General features: G+C 31.6%; 5 protein-coding genes and 1 long non-coding RNA gene across 7 annotated transcripts; 3 read left to right on the forward strand and 3 right to left on the reverse strand.

Moving 5' to 3' along the window:
- Positions 1–97: 97 nt before the first annotated feature.
- On the reverse strand, positions 98–1986 carry LOC119671826 (acetyl-CoA acetyltransferase, cytosolic). Its single transcript, XM_038082634.1, has 6 exons — positions 1804–1986; positions 1532–1653; positions 1352–1464; positions 862–1291; positions 617–802; positions 98–539 (listed from the first exon to the last, which is right to left on the reverse strand). Exons 1-6 carry the CDS (start codon positions 1850–1852, stop codon positions 258–260), a joined length of 1182 nt encoding a protein of 393 aa, XP_037938562.1. The 5' UTR covers positions 1853–1986; the 3' UTR covers positions 98–257.
- A 2668-nt stretch (positions 1987–4654) lies between these two features.
- On the forward strand, positions 4655–5572 carry LOC119671835 (glycosylphosphatidylinositol anchor biosynthesis protein 11). Its single transcript, XM_038082645.1, has one exon. It carries the CDS (start codon positions 4721–4723, stop codon positions 5426–5428), a length of 708 nt encoding a protein of 235 aa, XP_037938573.1. The 5' UTR covers positions 4655–4720; the 3' UTR covers positions 5429–5572.
- A 69-nt stretch (positions 5573–5641) lies between these two features.
- Positions 5642–10683, reverse strand: LOC119671842 (trafficking protein particle complex subunit 8). Its single transcript, XM_038082656.1, has 17 exons — positions 10441–10683; positions 10208–10369; positions 9862–10156; positions 9670–9811; positions 9421–9588; positions 9157–9363; positions 8993–9096; positions 8847–8931; positions 8625–8788; positions 8102–8564; positions 7878–8021; positions 7639–7789; positions 7434–7580; positions 6902–7366; positions 6404–6838; positions 6302–6340; positions 5642–6240 (listed from the first exon to the last, which is right to left on the reverse strand). The coding sequence occupies exons 1-17, from the start codon at positions 10607–10609 to the stop codon at positions 5663–5665; spliced, it is 3918 nt and encodes a 1305-aa protein (XP_037938584.1). The 5' UTR covers positions 10610–10683; the 3' UTR covers positions 5642–5662.
- Positions 10684–12465: 1782 nt separating this feature from the next.
- Positions 12466–13114, reverse strand: LOC119671853. 2 transcript variants are annotated; one of them, XR_005251845.1, is made up of 3 exons: positions 13011–13114; positions 12807–12934; positions 12466–12628 (listed from the first exon to the last, which is right to left on the reverse strand). It is a non-coding gene; the product is annotated as an uncharacterized LOC119671853 (long non-coding RNA). The 2 variants fall into 2 exon arrangements; XR_005251846.1 differs by having other exon boundaries at positions 12555–12631.
- Positions 13115–13444: 330 nt separating this feature from the next.
- Positions 13445–14653, forward strand: LOC119671860 (histone chaperone asf1). Its single transcript, XM_038082681.1, has 3 exons — positions 13445–13604; positions 13662–13705; positions 13777–14653. Exon 3 carries the CDS (start codon positions 13852–13854, stop codon positions 14557–14559), a length of 708 nt encoding a protein of 235 aa, XP_037938609.1. The 5' UTR covers positions 13445–13604; positions 13662–13705; positions 13777–13851; the 3' UTR covers positions 14560–14653.
- Positions 14654–15048: 395 nt separating this feature from the next.
- On the forward strand, positions 15049–18572 carry LOC119671868. The gene is made up of 3 exons (XM_038082692.1): positions 15049–15289; positions 15350–15459; positions 15613–18572. Exons 1-3 carry the CDS (start codon positions 15198–15200, stop codon positions 18429–18431), a joined length of 3021 nt encoding a protein of 1006 aa, XP_037938620.1. The 5' UTR covers positions 15049–15197; the 3' UTR covers positions 18432–18572.
- The last annotated feature ends 1459 nt before the right edge of the window (positions 18573–20031 follow it).

Consider the following 20031-nt stretch of genomic DNA (forward strand, 5'->3'; position numbering starts at 1 on the left):
TCATAGAACTAGTCAGTAAAAAACGTGTCTGAATTTAAAAACACTTCCTTTGTGTTTAAATTGTTTTGATAACAATAAAAATATTTATTTTTGCATCTTAACATAAATATATTATTTGTCGCATATTTATAGTTTTAAGTACATTTATATAAGGCCATGAAATACTTTTGAACTTTAACCGTTTTCCACACAAACAATTTGTTTTCAATACAATAGTTGCTTGCAAATTCATACATATGTTAAATATGTTTAAAATTTTAAACGCGTTCCACTGCAATAGCAATGCCCATTCCGCCTCCGATACAAAGACTCGCAACACCTTTTTTACCGCCTGTACGCTCAAGTGCATATAAAAGCGTTACTAAAATGCGATTGCCCGAGGCGCCGATTGGATGACCTAATGCTATAGCACCACCATGAATATTCACTTTATTTTGGTCAATCTGTAGGCATTTTAAAACTGCCAAACTTTGTGCAGCAAAGGCTTCATTTAACTCATAAAGATCAACTTCATCTTTTGACCAGCCTGCTTTAGCTAACTAGAATAAATACAAACAAAAAACTTTGTAAGTAGAATACGATTTAAATACAAATCTTTATAACTTTCACAACTTACAACAGCATTAACAGCAGTTACTGGACCAATACCCATTACTTTAGGACAAATACCAGTTTGAGCCCAAGCAACAATTTTAGCAAGTGGTTTAATCGATCTTTTTTGCACTTCTTCTGCCGACATTAAAATGACAGCAGAAGCTGAATCATTAATACCGGAGGCATTACGAGGGGTTACGGTTCCATTCTAATAAGTAAAAATATTGAAATATCGGAACAAATGTAAAAAATCAGTTTCAAACTTACATCCAAAAAACAAGTTTTGACTTTTTGAAATGATTCGACAGTACAGCCAGCCTTAACAAACTCATCCTTGTCGAATATTATAGTTCCCTTACGATCTTTAATTTCAACAGGAACAATTTCCTTATTAAAATATCCATTTTTCTGTGCTGCCTCAGCTAAATTTTGAGAACGTACCGCATACACATCCTGTTCTGAACGACTTACATTATATTCAGTAGCTAAATTTTCGGCTGTTATGCCCATATGAATATTATACATGGCATCAGTAAGACCGTCATGTACCATTGAATCAACCATAGTTCCAGGTCCCAATTTTACACCGTCACGTATATGTATTACATGTGGCGCTAATGACATATTTTCTTGTCCACCACAGACCACAATTTTATTGTCACCAGAACGTATAGATTGATAGCCCAAAGTAACGCTCCTAATTAAAAAAACCAATGAAATTAAAATTAGCAAAAATACAATAATTAACAAAACATACTTAAGTCCTGAACCACAAAGCATATTTAGTACAAATGCCGGCACTTCTATTGGCAGTCCAGCTTTGAGAGCAGATTGCCTAGCTGGATTTTGTCCTTGTCCGGCAGTTAAGGCCTAAAAAATACAATTCATATATTTACTTACTCATATGTAAAGAAGACTGCATGACTGCATTACTTACTTGTCCAATTATTACTTCAGTTACATCTTCACCCTTTACCTCGGCACGCTTTAGAGCTTCTTTAATAACAATGCTGCCTAAATCGGAAGCTTTAATTTGGGAAAGTGTACCACCCAAATTACCTTACGTATATGAAGAAGTAGTAAAAAAATACATGTAAGTGGAGAAAGTTATTTAAAATTAAAAAAAAAAACAAGTTTTGATAAGATAGCAAAAATGCCCATCCCTCTTTTTTTGAGTTATCCATGACGTAAAATAGAAGTGTAATTTACCTATTGGAGTGCGCACAGCAGCAACAATATAAACATCATTAGCATTCATACTTAATTTAAAAGAACTTAGTTCTAAGAAATACTGAACCGAAAAACCGCACAACCAAACGCTCAGATGGAGCAGAATCAACTAACCATGCTATAAAATTGAAGCTTTCTAGCTAAACTTTCTTAATTACTTATTCACATTTTCATTACGATCGCACAGCTAAGAACCACGTAAAATATCAGCTGTTCAAAGCATACACCAGCTACGAAATGCATACTTATTTTGTAGAGTTGCCAGGCCTTCTAGAACTAAATAATTACATATCGCTGTGTATGTTATACACATATTAGGGGTATTCACTCTCTCTTGCAAACTCATTGCAAGGTGCACGAAATGCACAGATTGTACGAGAATGCAAATAACAACAACAAAATACACGCACAAAATTTCGTGCAATTGCGTGCAATCTTCCAATGCTGAAACCTATGTATATTTGCTTGCAACAAACCAGAAATGGCGGAAATCAGCTGTTTTGTCATTTGTTGCTTCTCATTTTTAAATTTGAATTGACTGTTAGTAAAATTTCGAGATATGTTAATCTATGGCTATGCTATATACATGCGTTTCGTTCAATAATTTAAATCGATTTGACCATTAATTAAGTTTTCACAAATATAATATTATATACATATACATTTGTGAATTAATTTATCTATTTATCAATTTCAGCGAAACTTACGAAAATTTGTTCACATTTTGAACTATTGAATGAAGTGTTTGGACGCATGTCTAATTTTGTACGGGAACATTGCCATAGGCACCAACTAGTTCTGCGCTAGGCAACGATGTTTTTTTTATTGAATCGTCTGCAGACAACACATCATCCAGCTCTGCACCGAAAGTCGTGCGTTCTGCTGTGCAAAGCCCCACTACCCCCCTCGATAAAAAATATAACAAATAACAATAATAAATTAAGAATTAGTTATATTTTTATTATACTAATTGTTTTTATATTATATTATTATTACATATATCTCCAACAACAAATAATGTAGCGACTTTACGAATAGCCGCATTTTCGCCTGATGAACCCAAACGATATAAAACAATAGCAATCCTTAATAGTTTATTAGTGAGACTATTAAGGAAAATACGTTCCAATTTACTCTAAGCATCTGACAAAAACGGCCTTCATCAAATTCTTAGAGAATGGTAGATCTCCATTGAATAGATTTTGGTACGGGTTGGTGATTTCTGTGATGGTTTACTAAAGTAAGCAAAAGGTCTTCATTTAATTGCTCCATCACTTCCCAGTAATTTGTATCATCTAACAAATAGAAACTATATAGTAGTGAAAACTACATTAACAACATGTTAATACCTTCAATCAGAATATTAAAAGCACTATTTTCAATAAAAAAATCTATACATTTTTGTATTTCACTTGTTCGCGGCATTGTTATACTTTTATTTTTCTTTGCTCAATTTGATACGGCTGCAAAAACAGCTGATTCATTTTGATGATGCAATTCTGCAACAGAGGTGTTCTCGCAGTCTTGCAGTTTTTGTATAGCATTCTTGCATTTCGTGCTCCTTGCAATGAGTTTACAAGAGAGAGTGAATACCCCTATTATGTATATGATTTTATAATATTTTTTATGCATTTAGATATGGTAGAAAAAATTAGTTCTGTACATATATACAATCAAGTTTTTATGTGAATGCTAGTCAGGCATAAGACAGATGCCAATTCATGCCACAAAAACACAAAACATAAATTCAAAAGTAAGAGCACTGGTATAACACGCAGAATAAATGACACTCAAACATAAGGTCTGTTCCACAAGCTACTCGTAGTAAAACTCAAGTAAAACATATGTAAAGTACAAACTGAGAGCGTAACACAAATAAAGGGCCAAATTACGCTCTTCACACAGATTTTCATGAAACAGCTTTGTCCAAAATCAGGTGAGAACACCAGTGCCGCGCAAATAAACAGTACAAAAATGTAAATTCAAACCAAAACAGCTGATTCACACATCAACACAAATTTTACTTGAAATAAACTGTAGAAGTAAAATATCTATAACATTTTCAAATTTCGACATGGATGTTACGCTCTCTCGTGTAGTAGTCTAAGTTACTACAAGTAGCTCATGGAACAGACCTATAATCATTTTAAAAATTAATTTCACAATGAGCAACACAACATGTTACACCTTCACTTCTGACAATTTGAAACATACAAATTAACAAATTGTGAACGAATAAAAAGCAAAAAGTGGGAATTAATTTGTGTACACCGCTAAGAACAAGTATGGTGCCTAAGTATTGTTTTTGTAATTCATTGCACAATTTGGCACGAGTCAATAACAGACACTCAAAAATATTTCCATTAATATTTAATAAATGTATGTGTAGTAAGCCGAAAACGCATTTTGATTTTGATTGTCTCTAGTGTCTTTTAATTGCTAACAAAGTAGATATTTTAATTGTCTTCAGGTATTAGCAAATTAATAATAAAATTAGGAAGCTAAAAAAGTTTAAATCTGAAGAATCCGATATTTTGAATCGATAGTGTTGAGGTACTCAGGAAACAGTTATCATACTAGAAATTCAAAGCCTATCAGTCGCAAGTACGACAATAAATTTTGATATGGAGAGCGTTAAAATTATTTTAATAATATATACTAAGCAATAATAAAGACTATTCGAGTGAAAAATAGTCGACAGGAAAACATATTTATCTTTTCACAATATATACATTTAACAACAAAGATATGCACCGTTTAAACATATTGCTCTTGTAAAATTGCTGTGCCATGGCAACACTGTCTTCAATAAAATTAGTTAGCTGCTAAATATCGAAAGAATTAAATTATTTTTAGTAAATTTTTGATATTATTGTATAAATATAGATTAGTAATCATGCCAAAATTTGATCAGCAAAAGACAAAACAGCAATTATTTCATCTATCAATAAGCTTCGCAATAATACTTATTTGCATGACTTATATGCACTATTTGCATGATTGGTCACAGATCGGCAACTTGTGGAGCTCTTTAATTGTACCAGTAATTTTCATTGGGGAAATATTAAAAGTTATATTAGCACGTTATTATATTAAGTTTGAAGATAGCGTACTAAACCAAAAGCAGAGGCAGAAGAAAACGGCATATTTTTCAATACGAGAACTGTCTGGCGGCTTACTACTACAATTTTTGAGTACTCTTTTGATATCATTTCTTTGCATCATATTAGGCGCTCCAGTTTTGCAAAACTATGAACAAACATTTGTGTTATCGCTTCTAATAACGTTATTGACGGTTTCACCAACGGTCATGCTACTGGGTGCAGGCGGGGCTTTGCAGGTGTGTTTTTGTGAAAAACCGGATTTTGTTACCAAAAGTGAAGAGACAGCATTGCATCTATTTAAATATAATGCAATTGGTGCTATACTAGGTGCATGGGCTGGTTCTGTGGTCGCCCCATTGGATTGGGACCGTGATTGGCAAGTATATCCTGTACCAAACGTTGTAGGTGCATTACTGGGCACTGCTTTGTGTAATATTTACGCATGTTCTCATGTCCTACTCGCCACTGCCAAAGTGTATCTTAACATGAAGAGGTCTTAAATACATTTTAAAAAAATCCAGCTACTGTACGCACTGAACCGATGCTAGTCATTCAATAACCAACCAAATCCTTACCAAATTTCATAAAATATATTTAATTACATAAATGTGAAAAATATGATGTACGTTGGTTTAAAACACAATTTTTTTATAATTCAAGCTTTTGAACATGTTAAATAACTTAAAAATAATAAATTTTATTGTTATTGTAAACATTTATAGTATTTCATTTATTTATGCCTTAACTGTTAAAAGAAAATTTTCGTCTTCTAATAAGCAACGACTGCCAACAAAATTATCGTTCTCTTCCCAGTAATCTTCATCTATTTCAGCAATCTCGATTTCGTTTTCCGGTTTAAATTGATTGTAGAAGTCTATTAAACGTGTGGTGTGTTCCTGTTTCCTGTAAGGTATCTGACTTAAACTTGGGCACGATTCATATTCGTGTAAATAACGCAACGTAACAAAATGTGTTCCATGTGCTATTCTTTGCTGAGAATTGTGTACAATACTTGCTGTCCAGTTAATTGCAACAGTACTGTGGGAATCTTGTCTAGTTGTTAGTGCGTTAAAATCCTCTGTGCTGATATTTGAATTAAAGAACACAGTTTCTTGTTTGACGAGAAAACTATTAGTATCATAAAGAAGTGGTAAGTGATTGCCTTCTTTATAATTTTTAACTGGCATCACATTAATTTCGGAAAATCTACTCTTAAGCAATTCTGAAAAGGATTTATCTTCTTGGCCATTAACACATGATTTTAGTAACCGACACTGAAAACTAGCTGATTTTGATGATTTCAAGCAGTGATCTAAAAAGTTTAAATATTCGATTGAATTCAGTTTTAAGTTGTCATATTTGTTATCGCATACCTCCTAGCTGACCAACGCTAAGTTCCAAATTGTTTGTTACTATAAAACAGTTTAAGATAATATTACTTATTTTTATATCAGAAATACTTAAATAACATTTACCGTAAAATTTCTCTGGATTAAGCATAAAGTTCTCGCAGTACAATGCCAACGAATCGATGTATACCTCTGCCATTACTGGATGATGCATTTCGTTTTCGTTTTTAACATTCACATTCAAACCTAACTCACCACTTACATTATTAGCAACAACACAAGCAATATCTGTACGCAAGCACTCATGAACATTAAATTTCCAGGTATGTCGCACAATTCGGTACTTCATACCCCCGGTTGTTGAAGTGGAAAGTCCGTAGTAGAAAAGTAAACGTAATGTAAATTCTCCTTTTTCAAAAGGAGCTTGTATTCGCATAGGTATAATAGTCGACTCCTGTGCTTTCAAAGCTACTCCGTCAGTTGGTTTTAGCATACGAAAAACATGTTGACGACGAATTTCTTTATCTTTAACTAATTTTTCATTTGAAAGATCTCTTACAGCTGCAACAAAATTTACAAATATAATTATTAAAAAGTATTTATTAATTTTAATTGAATACTTACAGCGTAAAATCGATAACGGAATGTCTTCATTTTTATCCATTAATGTTAACCAGCGTGGATTATCACAACCAACAAATACATCTGTTATTGGTGTTATGCCTAAATTACGCAATGAAATCTGCACAGGTAACACTTCTCCAACAATAATATCTTTCGGTAACGATAAGAAACTGACATGCAGTGATGGTTGTGGTGGTAATATTTTAATGGAAAGCTTGCTGTCATACAAAGTTTGATTTGTTTGTTTTCCAATAGCTTTAATACGTTGAGTTTCGAATTGCAAGGAGCCCATCAGTTTTACGTTCGACTCAGATGTGTTCGCAACTTGACAAACAATCCCGATAATATTTAATTGACCGTGTAATTTCGGTGTTAACTTAAAAAATAGTGTCTTTTCCGCTCGTTCTTCCAATGTAAGCGATTGGCTGCAACTTGTTTTAAGTGCAGCTGTTACGGCAGTTTTATCTTTATTTCAGAATGCAAGAAAATATTATTTAATTTAAAGTAAATATTTTACTTTAACCGCACTTACTTGAACTTTCATTGGGACTCTCATATAGGCACTCATTCGAAAGTTGCTCATCATTATCTAGTTTCAATTTCCACAGCAGATCAATTTCAGTCATGCTTATACTACATTTAACAGCATTCGTCAACGTAACAGCTAGCTCAATTGGCTCTGAAAGGGGATCAATTTATAGAGTTATTTTATAAAACTTTAAAATATATAACAATACCGCCTTGCACAGCCAAAGGTGGCTCGGTAGTAGGACAATCTTTTGTAAATAAGTAACGAGTCGGCTTAAATACTAAAGGCTTATTCAAAAAGGCTGTGTTAAAAGCCATTTCTTCTAATTTATGCCAAATACTTTCATCAGATAGATCCGACTAAAAGAATTATAAAATTAAAAATTATTTATTTATAAGTTTATTTGGATATTAAATATACATATATTTCTCCTATGTATTACTGTACCTTTATGTCAATATTATTTGCAGCTTCGAAATTGGAATTAGTAGCAGGCAAATATGCTGAAGTAAGAACTCTAATAGAATCCTGTAGTACTTGAGGTACGGCATGAGGTAGCAAACCATAATTGGGACTACGTTTAATAAACTCCTACATGAAAGTAGACAAATTATTATATTACTTTTGCACTTTTAACAGTTAAAACAGTTTAAACAAATTTTAATACGCACATTTTGTGTTTGTATGTATTCTTTAAGAAAGTTTGTTTGCTGTAAAGCATTTTGCAAACTGCCAGGACGTAAAAGATGCGCTTGAGAGCGACTAGCCTCTTCAAGCTTTTTCAGTATATATGCTTGCTTCCCCATTGTGTATTGTATGTGATCCTCTGCTAAGCTCCAACCACGATCTTGAAAAACTTGGTAAGCCTGCTTATAACAGCGATATGCATGCTTACGTTGTCCTACACGTGAATAGCGATTCCCCGACAGCACTATATGGAATGCATATTTTCTATACATCATAGGATTTGAGGATAAAAAACAGTACGCTGCTTGTTCAAGAAGTAAAGCTGAACGTAAGTCAGATTCCTCCGTAGTCATTCGAACAAGTTGTTTTGCTGCCTCTCCATATAAGCGTGCAGTTTTTAAGCACTCCATGCTGAGGAGTGTAGCACGTGTAGCAAATTGTTGTAACCTAGCAAAATATTAACAATTATAGCAAATAATATGAACAATGAATATAATAAGAAGTTACTTGCAAACAGTAAGATAACAAACTATTGCATCTTCCATATAATCATATGTTTTCCGATTTGCAGTTCCTAACATAAAGGCTGAAACTGCTGCCATTTCTAAAGCGCCCGCATAATACTGCCATGCTGAGTCAGCATTAAAATCTCGTTTAGCTTGATGATATGCCTAAAAAATGTATTGTCGAATGTTTATAATAAAACTAAAGTTTTAAACAAATTTTTACCTGAAAAGCTAAGCTATAATGACCAAACATAAAGTAAAGATCACCTAACTTTCGTGTTTGTAATTCAGAAGATTCGCTAGTATAACTTTTAAAAACATAATAGAATATAATTTTCAACATTTAATTTATATATTTAACATATTTACATAACAGCATTTTGATTACTAGTACTAGCTCCTGGTTTGCTGGTAACAAACCACCTTTTAGTAGCGCTAAACAATGATTTGCTAACACCTTTCTTATTTGTTATCTAAAAAAACAAAAACGAAAATTATCTTGAAAGCAAAAACGTGTAACATTTTTCATATACCGCTTCGGATAATAAAGCAACTAAATGTTCTATATAAGGTATTAGTGCACGTACAGCATAGTCTTGTATAAAATGACGCAAATTTTCTACATCCATAGAATTAAGACTACAACCACGAGGTGCGTCATTATCCAAATCAGTACCCCAAACGTTTGGGTTAATATTTTGTGAGGCAATACTTTCGCTACTAGTAGAAAATTTTGAGTTCTACAAAAATAAATAAAATTATGAGAACAAAAATGGTTTTGATAAATGCATACATACAATCGCTTCTGTTGCATGTTCCTGTATAGGACTTAGTGGATGGACAATTGACTGCTCAATTTCAGCAGCAGCTTCAGCTAGTGCAGACATTTGCATAGTAGGCATTGATATCGCAGAAACGGAGTCTTGTGGAGTTTTCGACGCACTAAATTGCTCTGACTGTGCATCCTAAAAAATTCAAATATCGAAAAAAATATCAATTAACACTTTTATATACCTATTTAATTTTATAAAAATATTCTGTCATACAATCTTTGGATGACGCTTTAAATAAGTTGCCCAATAATCAGGTACTTCACTTGTTCCCGAGCCATCCAATGAGTTTATTTGTATTAGAAAACATTTGTTATCACCGAAAGTAGATTTCAATAGTTCATAACTTTGTTGTGCTCTAATAAAATCTGTTTAGTTTATATGCTTTTAATTTAATTTTTTACTGACTTAGATAAATCGCCTTTGGCACCGCCTTCATGTAAAACCACATAACTATTAAGTACATCATTTGGATGAAACCACTTTGGAAGTTTTTGTGGTGTAACATTCTGCATTTGTTGCGCACGTTGTGTTAGTTTATGTGCCGTGTCAACAATACTGGGGTCAGCACTCGACAAAACAATTAAGCAACTAAGAAAATGCCGTGTGAATTCGTGGTCAGCTGGAAATTGTACTGTTAGAAAACTCTCCCGCCAATGTTCAAACCAAGGTTCAGATGTTGGTATTTCCACATCCAATGATCCTTAAACATTTCGATATATATAAAAAACATTTGATTATATATATGTAATACCTAGGCTAACAAATTTAGTTTTGTCATTATGTGCATTTGTCACAGCCTCATTCAGCATTTTACGTGCTAAAACTGTTTGAGGTGGCCGCCAGTTGACGTCACATACGTTAAGACGCAATCCACGTATCGAAACACTTGTTCCGGAAACGTCACGAAAATGTGCTTTAATAGATTAATAAATGATATATGTTAAGCACATTAACGCAATAACTTTTAATTTACAATTTACATACCATCGTTGGGCAGTTTAGTAAATGGTTGTAATAATTCAACAAATGATAAATTATTTTTGTAGCAAACATCATCAGCTAAAGAACTTGTAATTACACCAACCAATGGTGAAAATATATTTTGTATCGTTTCACGAGCATTATAATTATGTCCAGTTAAATGTATCATCATACAATTTTTCGCAAATCAATAGATAGTTTTTAATTCAACCAGCTGAGAAAAACAAAACAACAACGAGTGATGCATAATTATTTACTTTCCTTGCAACAATTCAGTAATCGGTTCATGGAATAACCATATTTTATAAATTGTTAAATCAGGATATAGACAATGCTACATGTTTGCAGACAAGGTATGCTGCTACTAAATCTCACCGTCTGTATTTAAGTTTGCATACCAAATTTCGGTCTGAGACATGTATGCGGTAAAATTAAAACTTTTCAATTGTTTGTTAAGTCTGCACACATGTCTGCTTGTGTATATCGATATCTACAGACTTCTCATAATTTAAGAATTTTGGTGAGCGTCGGAAGAGCAAAAATTGCGGAAAAAAATTGTGAAATAATTGAAAAAGTTTTAGACATTTTTTTTTCTCTAAAAGAAGCAAATTTGAAAACAATTATTAAATAAGTTTATATATTTTTAAAATTATTTTGTGCTAAAAACATTTTTTAAGTAAGTTTTTATATTTTAAAAATTATTTTGTGAATAAAATTATTAAAATGCAATACTTTAAAGAATCATATTAAAAATAATTTTAGTTTTAAGAATTAAAATAAGAAATTATGTTTAATTCTAAGATATATGAAATCTTTATATAATGAAATAAATAACATGTTGCTATTATCATCATCGCAATTCCTTCAGTTTCGATTACTATTTCCACTCTGTACTTGCTCCCCTTTTGTTCTGAACGCTGCAGAAAATAAATCAAATTGAAGTCTGCATACCTTGTTTCAAAGTGTATAGCAAAGCGAATACTTGAACTTCATACTTGGTGTGCAGTACATATCTGCATCGTCTATATCATGCTTAAGCTGAATAGAGTATAGTATAGTCGTACAAGAGCATGACCTCGTTGATAACTATTTACCGACATTACTTCAAAATTTTTATAAACTATTTATTATTTTTATTAACTATTTTTTATTGTTGGTCATAATTATTTAACATAAAGTATTAAGACAGTAACTGACTACATGGCTTCATTGTTTATGTAACACATTACATAAAGTATTGACGGCAATTTGTACATAAATTTGTATATAAATTCATAAAATTATATTATGCCAATTTAATTAATATTATTATTAATCATATATATATATATGACAATTTAACTCTTAAGAAAAATTAAATTTGAATAGTTGTAATATTTTCTTTTAGAGTTGTAAAAAAATTGCATTAAGTCTGATTGAAACAAATTGGCTTAACTTTTAAAATAGGTCTATTCTGTACAAGAACAGAGTGTTATATTATGTTTACATTACGAACTTTGCTGGCTGGAATCGACTTTGAGCGCAAAACCAGCAAGCAAAGTCGATTTTGCCATATTAAAGTAGACACAACAAACCTCGAACTTTGACCGAAAGTTGACTTCATTTAATACCTTTTCCTGAATACAGTGCTGAATTTGATGCGTTATCGATAAGTTTTAGTACTAAAATGGCGAAATGACATTTCACACTTTTGTTTGTTTAAATTTGTATTGACGTCTGCTTATAAGAAATATGTAAATAAATTTTTTTTTATGTAAAATATATGAAAATTTTTAGGTTTTTATTATATTTATATACCATACACATATTTTTAATCTAATTCAATTTACAATTCAGTTCAATTTATTTATATGAAAATTATTTGGTTTTTATTATATTTATATAGATGTATATTTAATCTAATTTAATTTACAGGAGTAATAACAAACAGCGCCATTCTCCGTGGATGATGGAAGATGAATGCGACCTATTGGAGTTATATAAATTAAATTATAATAATAATTTAATTTATAAGTATATGTTACAGTGTTTACAAGTACGTATTAAGAAAATGTTTTATATATTAAACTATTATGTCTGTTGCAGTTAATTCATCATTGGTTTTGTTTATCATCTCCAATCGATAGTGGATCAATTACCATCCGCGTTTCATAATCGTCTGAAGAACCACCTGAAGATGCATGTGAAGAAACTGCTAGAAATAAGAAAATAAAATTGTAAATGCTCGAACAAGGAGAAAAAGCTATCCTTTTAGAAAGAGGAAAAATTGATACAATGTTGATACAAAATGTAAATAATATGTAAATATTTTATATATAGTTGTAGTTATAAATGTAAAAAAAAGGTAAAATAAAAAAAATAAAAATTACCAAAATAATCAGCTATTGCTTTTCTTATTTCCTCTGCTTGTGGGTTGTTGTCATTGGAAAGGTCTTTGAAAATTCTTGAGTCGTTGCAACGGCCAGGCACTCTGACGTTTATGTAAATAAATTAATATCTGAAAAAAAACATATATATATAACAATATATAACAATAATATATATCTATAAATATATATATAATTAAATTTTACCTATAATCCACCACCAGCATTGGCGATTCATACGGAAGCTTTCCGTAAGCGTAACGGAAGCTTTCATCAAGGCGTAAGTCATGTTAAGTACTGTTAATAATTAATATAAGATAATATAATGATAAATTAACATTAGTACAGCCCCTATGAGTTTTTTCTTGCAAGTTATTGGTGACAAATTGAAAGTGAGCATACCTAAATTTCCTTTTAAATTTAGGTACAATCAAGTAGAAAAATACAAAATTGGCAATACTGATGTGACACCCGGCATAACATGCATTTTCGGCATAACCCGAAAGAGCGAATTTTGCAGTGCCCAAGACACTCTGCAGAACATACCCTTGGTATGAAAAAAAACTGTGTTAAAAATTTTAATCATACAGTCAAAAATAATTTCAATTAGTTTTTTAAATCTTTGGTAAAAATAAATAAAATGTATCACCACTTTACTGCCATAACGTAAGAATGACCTTGTCATATTTTGAAGTATTAAGTCTGGCATCACATCGATAACAGTGTTGTTTGGCGGGAAATGAGGTTATCCGATTAGTTTTTCGCACCAAAATGAATCCAATTTGGCATCTCTCTTCCGAAGTAGAAGTTTTGTTTGTTTCTGAGTGTTTATAAAATTTATTAATATTATATTCTTAGGAATTGTTAATATCAACAAATAATCCTTGGAAATAACTCTTGAGGTATGTATTTGAAATATCAATAGTACAATAATTATATTAATTTCGATAATTTGTAACTTTATTTATTTTAGCAAATAATTTGTCGCGCCGCTTGTACTCGGAATTTTCTTTTGTCGTTTCTCAGCAGCGCATATTGCGAAATTGTGATGGCAAAAGTACACATAACAAATGTTGTCGTTTTGGACAATCCAAGCAGCTTTTTCAATCCATTTCAGTTCGAATTGACATTTGAATGCATTGAAGAATTGAAGGAGGATTTAGAATGGAAAATGATTTACGTCGGTTCGGCTGAGTCAGAGGAGTACGACCAAGTATTGGACACAATATATGTTGGCCCGGTGCCAGAAGGTCGTCATATATTTGTTTTTCAAGCTGATCCACCTGATGTTACAAAGATACCAGAACAGGACGTTGTTGGTGTTACAATAGTGTTATTAACGTGCTCATATCGCGGCCAAGAGTTTGTTAGAGTAGGATATTTTATAAATAATGATTACGTTGACCCTGAACTAAAAGAAAATCCACCAACAAAACCATTATTTGATAAACTGACTCGCAATATACTTGCTACGAAGCCACGTGTTACGCGTTTTAAAATAAACTGGGACGATGCAACAAACGGTTTGGCTAATGGTAACGGACATACTAATACACATTGTATGGACGATGATGAAATGTATTGCGGAGACGGACCATCAACTTCTGCTGCTGCCGTTGGAATAACAAATATAGGAGAACATGCAAATTCTAATACACCGGATGGAACAATGGATGATAACAGTTTGGCAATGCCAATAGAAAATGGTGTGACTGCTTTAAACGACAACTCTAATTCGTTGGCAATGGAGTGCTAGTATGTCGTTTAATAATATGCCAATTTTAATAATAAGTTCTCAACTGAATATAAATGAAATTGAAAATTGTTTAAGTTCATACTAATGTTTATTTAAGTTTAATACTATTTACAAAGACTAAAATTATACAAATGAAAAATAATTAATAAAAATATTGGTTAGCCATACTATGCTGCCGCGAAATAAATTTATTTCATAATTTTATAAATAAACTTGAATTGTTTAAATATATTCACGTAGTGGTTTCTTTTACTGTATGAGTTATTTTGATCAAAGTGTAATTTTATGATTGGTGTGAGGCATCATGGTTACAAAGAGTTCATATACGGATGAACAATTCTTTTTTGGTGTCAAATAAAATTTACATTTTAATCTCAGCAGTTTATGTGTGTTTTTAAAATTGAATATAGAAATATTAATTTTCTTATAGCAATTGACATGGAAATAAATGTCAGATTGTCATTTCATATCTTAGTTATAAAAGTAAAAAAAAAATTTTACTTATAAAAATTTAAAGTCGATGGGTAAATACAAGTTTTGAAAAAAGCATATATTTTGCAAATAAAAATATAATAAAAAAAAAATAAGTAAAACAATAAAGAAAACTAACAAAATTCTAAAATATAAATTAAAAAAAAATGAATTCGGACAATCAATGCGGGGGAAATACATGTGTAACACCAGGGTGTCCAGGCTGTCCAGCCTGTACAACACCGAGAACATGCGATGAGTAAGTTGATAAATTGTGTCCTTTTTAGTAATATTCAAGTTATTTTGTTATATATTTAAGTATACGGCTCGAACCAAAAAATTTACCAGTTCCCATATGTGCACCGAAAAACTGTCATATATTTGGAATACATGACGAATATAAACCAGACAATAAATGCATTCCTGCAAGTAAGTATATTTCTACATCACATCTTAACCACCGTGTACTTTTATGTCTTTGATGTATCGTATATTCTATATATTATATATATATATACAAAAATGACATATGAAAATTATATACTGCGTATTCTCTTATTTCGCTTGTTCTGTCAATTGTAGAAAAGCGAAGAATTGACAACTCATTGGGGTCCCCTATTGGTCTAGTAAAATCATCAATTCTTCTCAAAACTACAGATGACAAAAAAATGCAAGCACAGCGTTTTGCAGTTTATTTAAAAGCTTTTGCGAAAACATATATAATGCCTGAAAGCGATTGGAATACTCCGGCAATTGACGCTACTTTAAAAGAAGGACAAATATTATATACGGAATCAATAAAGGGTGGAGTCGAGCATAATGAAGCCGAGTCATCTTCAATCTATTCTGAAACAGAATTAAAAGTAAGTCGGGCGTTCAACGTAGGTGATTTTGTTTTCAATATCGAGTTAACTGAACCAGACAATAAATTCACAGTAAACAAAATTGAAGAAGGGGAGAATCCAGAAAACGATTTAAATATATCAGAATTTCGGTCCATTTTAAAGTCATTTTTTCATAAATGTAAATATGGTTTGCTTAAATTTCGTTCTTGGTATTTGTTAGTTTGGAAATCGAGAGGAGTGTATTTTATATTTGATTTCAATGGAAGGAATGCCGTTAACTTTGTCTCAAATCGTGATAACGGTTTTGCAATGTTGCTATGTTTAAAAAGTATTGATAATATCTCCCACTTAGTAACGAATTTAAGCAATTTGGCAGAAAATTCAACATTTACTTTACGCGAGGTAAAAGTTGTAAAACTGGTCAGTCCAGATGGCAGAGTTATGACAATGGATATTGGCGTTCGCCCAAATCAATATGAAGTCATAAGTTCTGATTATGCTTTTTTAAAGTCTGCTCTCCATTTGTCCCTCAACCGGAATGCGCCATTAAGAAATCGAAGTTCCTTTCCAACGGGAATAGCAGTATTGCTGGCAGGAAAAATAGATCATCCCGGTACATGGAAGGAAAAAATTCTAGATAAACTTATATGCTATGGTGTGAATTTGTTCAGATATTGTTGGCCACAACCTTTAAACACAACGGATGAAATAAGATTTGATCAACTTCCTCAAGAAATTAAAATCGGACAATTTGCACTGAAATTCTCTTTAACTCCTAAACTGTGGGAAGGTACATGGAAATGTGTACCAAGATATGAAAAGAGTGAACTTAAGACGGCTATAGAGACAAGTTTTAAAAATTCGCATAACAATTTGTTACTGCAAATTAATCAACAGATGTATGCTATAATGAAAAAAAATAATTATATCTATTTCTTTGATCCATACCGTCACAGAGTAATTGGCAGTGAAACGCCAAGTGAAAAATATGCTACTTTACGAATGTTTAGGTATATGGATACATTCTTAAGTGTTTTAACGCAAATATTGCTTGAATCAAACCGAACATCCAGGTTTTTTATACATAAACTAGAAGTATCACGCATACAGCAAGTTGTATTTACTGAAGGAGTACCGGCAGTGCATCCAGTTGAATGCAGCACTGGTGATACTATTTCTTTGAACGAAAATATTTGCTTCGATGATGATGAAACTGAATGCTTACCAGAACTTGCAGAGATTAGTGACTATGAAGATGAATCACTTCTATCTGATACCGAAGAGCCTAAGAGTGAGACAGATGAATCAGAAGAAGAACCACCAATGGGTGAAGAAGAAGGCGGACTGGATGAATTTGGTGGATTTGACACTAGCGATGGTGGTGGCGGTGGTCTTCGTTCACGTAGAGGAAAAAGAAGAGGTGGTAGGATGAGAAAAGGCGGTAGAAGCAGAAGCAGAAGAACCAGAAGCAGAGGTAGAAAAAAGAGGAGAGGCAGAAGTAAATCAAGAAAACGAAGAGGTAAAAAGAGTCGTTCTCGTTCTCGTAAAAGAAAAGGTAAGAAGCGAAGAGGTAAGAAACGAAAAGGTAAGAAACGAAAAGGTAAGAAACGAAAAGGTAAAAGCAAAAAGAAAGGAAAAAAGAAGAAGGGTAAAAAGGGCAAGAAGAAAAAAGGCAAAAAAAAAGGTAAGAAGAAGAAGGACAAGAAAAAAGGCAAGAAAAAAGGCAAGAAGAAAGATAAGAAGAAAGGTAAGAAAAAAGGTAAGAAAGATAAGAAGAAAAAGAAGAAGTCCGATAAAGACAAGAAAAAAAAGAAGCAAAAGAAAGAGAAGAAGCCAAAGAAAGATAAAAAGTCAAAGAAGCCGAAGAAAGAGAAAAAGGAAAAGAAGAAAAAAGAGAAAAAGGAGAAAAAGAAAAAGGAGAAAAAGGAGAAAAAACAAAAACCTGAGAAAGATAAGAAAAAGAAGCCGGGAGACGAAAAGGACGATAAGAAAGATAAGAAAGATAAAAAAAGGAAAGGTGATAAGTCATCAGATGACGATAAGTCCAAGGGTGATGATCAATTTGCAAAACTTGGAGGTGAAGGAGATAAGAAAAGTGGATTTGGTGGCGACTATAGAGGAGACGGAGAATATGATCCACGTGAATATGGAGATATTACTTATAATCCTAACGCATATCCAGGATTTAGCAAAACTCCAAAACAAATGGCAGTTGTTGGTTCGGAAAATGGTTCATATGAAAGTATCTGTAAACTTCTGCGTGCTGGTTTTAAATGTGCAGACCGTGTTTTAACAATGACTCCATGGGGAAATTATGTTGTATTTCGAGGCTATAAAATGTTTGATAAGATCTACTTTCTATTTGACGGCTGCACATGCAATGTTAATCGTTTCCGACATTTAAATCTTGCTTGTGGTACTGCAGGTTTGCTAAATTTCAACAATCTCCATACCGTCGTTTGCTATATAATCGACGCAAGAAAAGTTCCAGATTGCCTTAAGAGAGGCCGAAAAGATATTGTGCAAGAAATTTGCAATGAATTTTGTTGTAAATAAATGGTTTAGAATAATAACTACCTAAAACGGAATTTCAGATTGGTGTTATAATCTGTATTTTCCCACGCTTATATATGGAATAAGATATCCATATTTAAAAGTAAAATCTTTTTATATATAATTGTAATATATTTGAGAAATATTTTTTTTGTTATAAATCCCAATAATGTAGATAACTATTAAAAATTTTTTGTTTTAAATATTTTTGTTAGTTTAGAATATATTATTTTGAAGAAAGTTATGATTTAAAAAACGCTAAACTTAACTAAAAATTAATAAATATATTTTTTCGACAAGTTTAAAGAAGCATTTTTATTTTGCTAATATAAATATCTGCCAATCAATATCCTCTATGAAGAATACGTACATATAATGTATAGACTTCTACAGTAAATGGATATATAACAGTTATTTATTATCACTATCTATTTAATACCATATTAGGCATAATATTGACCATTATTAATAGACAGAATAATTCAACAGTCCAATCGCTAAAGGAAATTTATTCTTTTAATATTATTTTATACAAGTCTTGTGATAACTTTATACACTCTGTTCATATTTAAGTCTAAGTATGATTATCTCCTTTTGGGCAGACTACCACTGATATCCACACATTTTTTACACTTGTTTTTTCAATTTATATAATATTATTTTTTTATGTAGTGAAGACCCATTCAGATTTAATGGGTGTAGCTACTAAAACTTATTTTTAATCAATTGTCAATTTAGAGCTTTTTTTGCATAATGTGTAAAATCGAGAAAAAGCAATGATTAAGTTGGGTTGGACGGATATTAGAGTACCGCTTAAGATTTATGAGAACGTAGTAGGAACCGAAAGAAGAAGAGGGCGACCAAGAAAATTATGGAAAGACACTGTGCTGCGGAACTTGGAAGAAATTAACATAAGAAATTGGAAAACAGAAGCAAAAAACAGAAGCATGGAAGCTTGTTTTAACAATAGGTTTACGTCCTACATGGATCGCATAGTCACGGATGATGATGATGATATAGTCAGTATATTTAAACGTATTGGTTTATGACATGATTTGTTCCTTGTAATATCTAACCCAACTCTTCACTTCTTGGAACAATTCATACAATTGGAACAATACACCTATAACATTCGAAAAGCAATTACTAATAAATACATAACTTTTTTATTATTTGTTTTAATTATTTATTTTTATAATCATATATATGTATATATATATATATATATTATATATATAATTTTCATATATGCTTACAGATTATTATTAATGTAAACTTAATAATATGCAGAAAGTAAAGTTAATTAAAAAATAAGCATTTTTCTAGATGGTAATACATATATATCTATCATGTACAATAGCTTGAATTCTAGCACATATGTATAAATATTTATATTTTGTTTGCTTTGTGGGATAGGTAGTACTTGGTATTAGCATTAAGGCACTGAAGCATAATTTGTGCAAAATTTAAACAAACAAATTCAGTTAAACTGTACTATGAATAATTTTGTCTGTCTCTACTATATATTGAGTAAGTTTAACTATACAGAGAATAAAAATGCTACGTAAATATATTTATAATTTAAGCAAATAATAAACAACTT

This window comes from Teleopsis dalmanni, chromosome 1 (assembly GCF_002237135.1).
Source record: "Teleopsis dalmanni isolate 2A chromosome 1, ASM223713v2, whole genome shotgun sequence".
Classification (NCBI taxonomy): domain Eukaryota; kingdom Metazoa; phylum Arthropoda; class Insecta; order Diptera; family Diopsidae; genus Teleopsis; species Teleopsis dalmanni.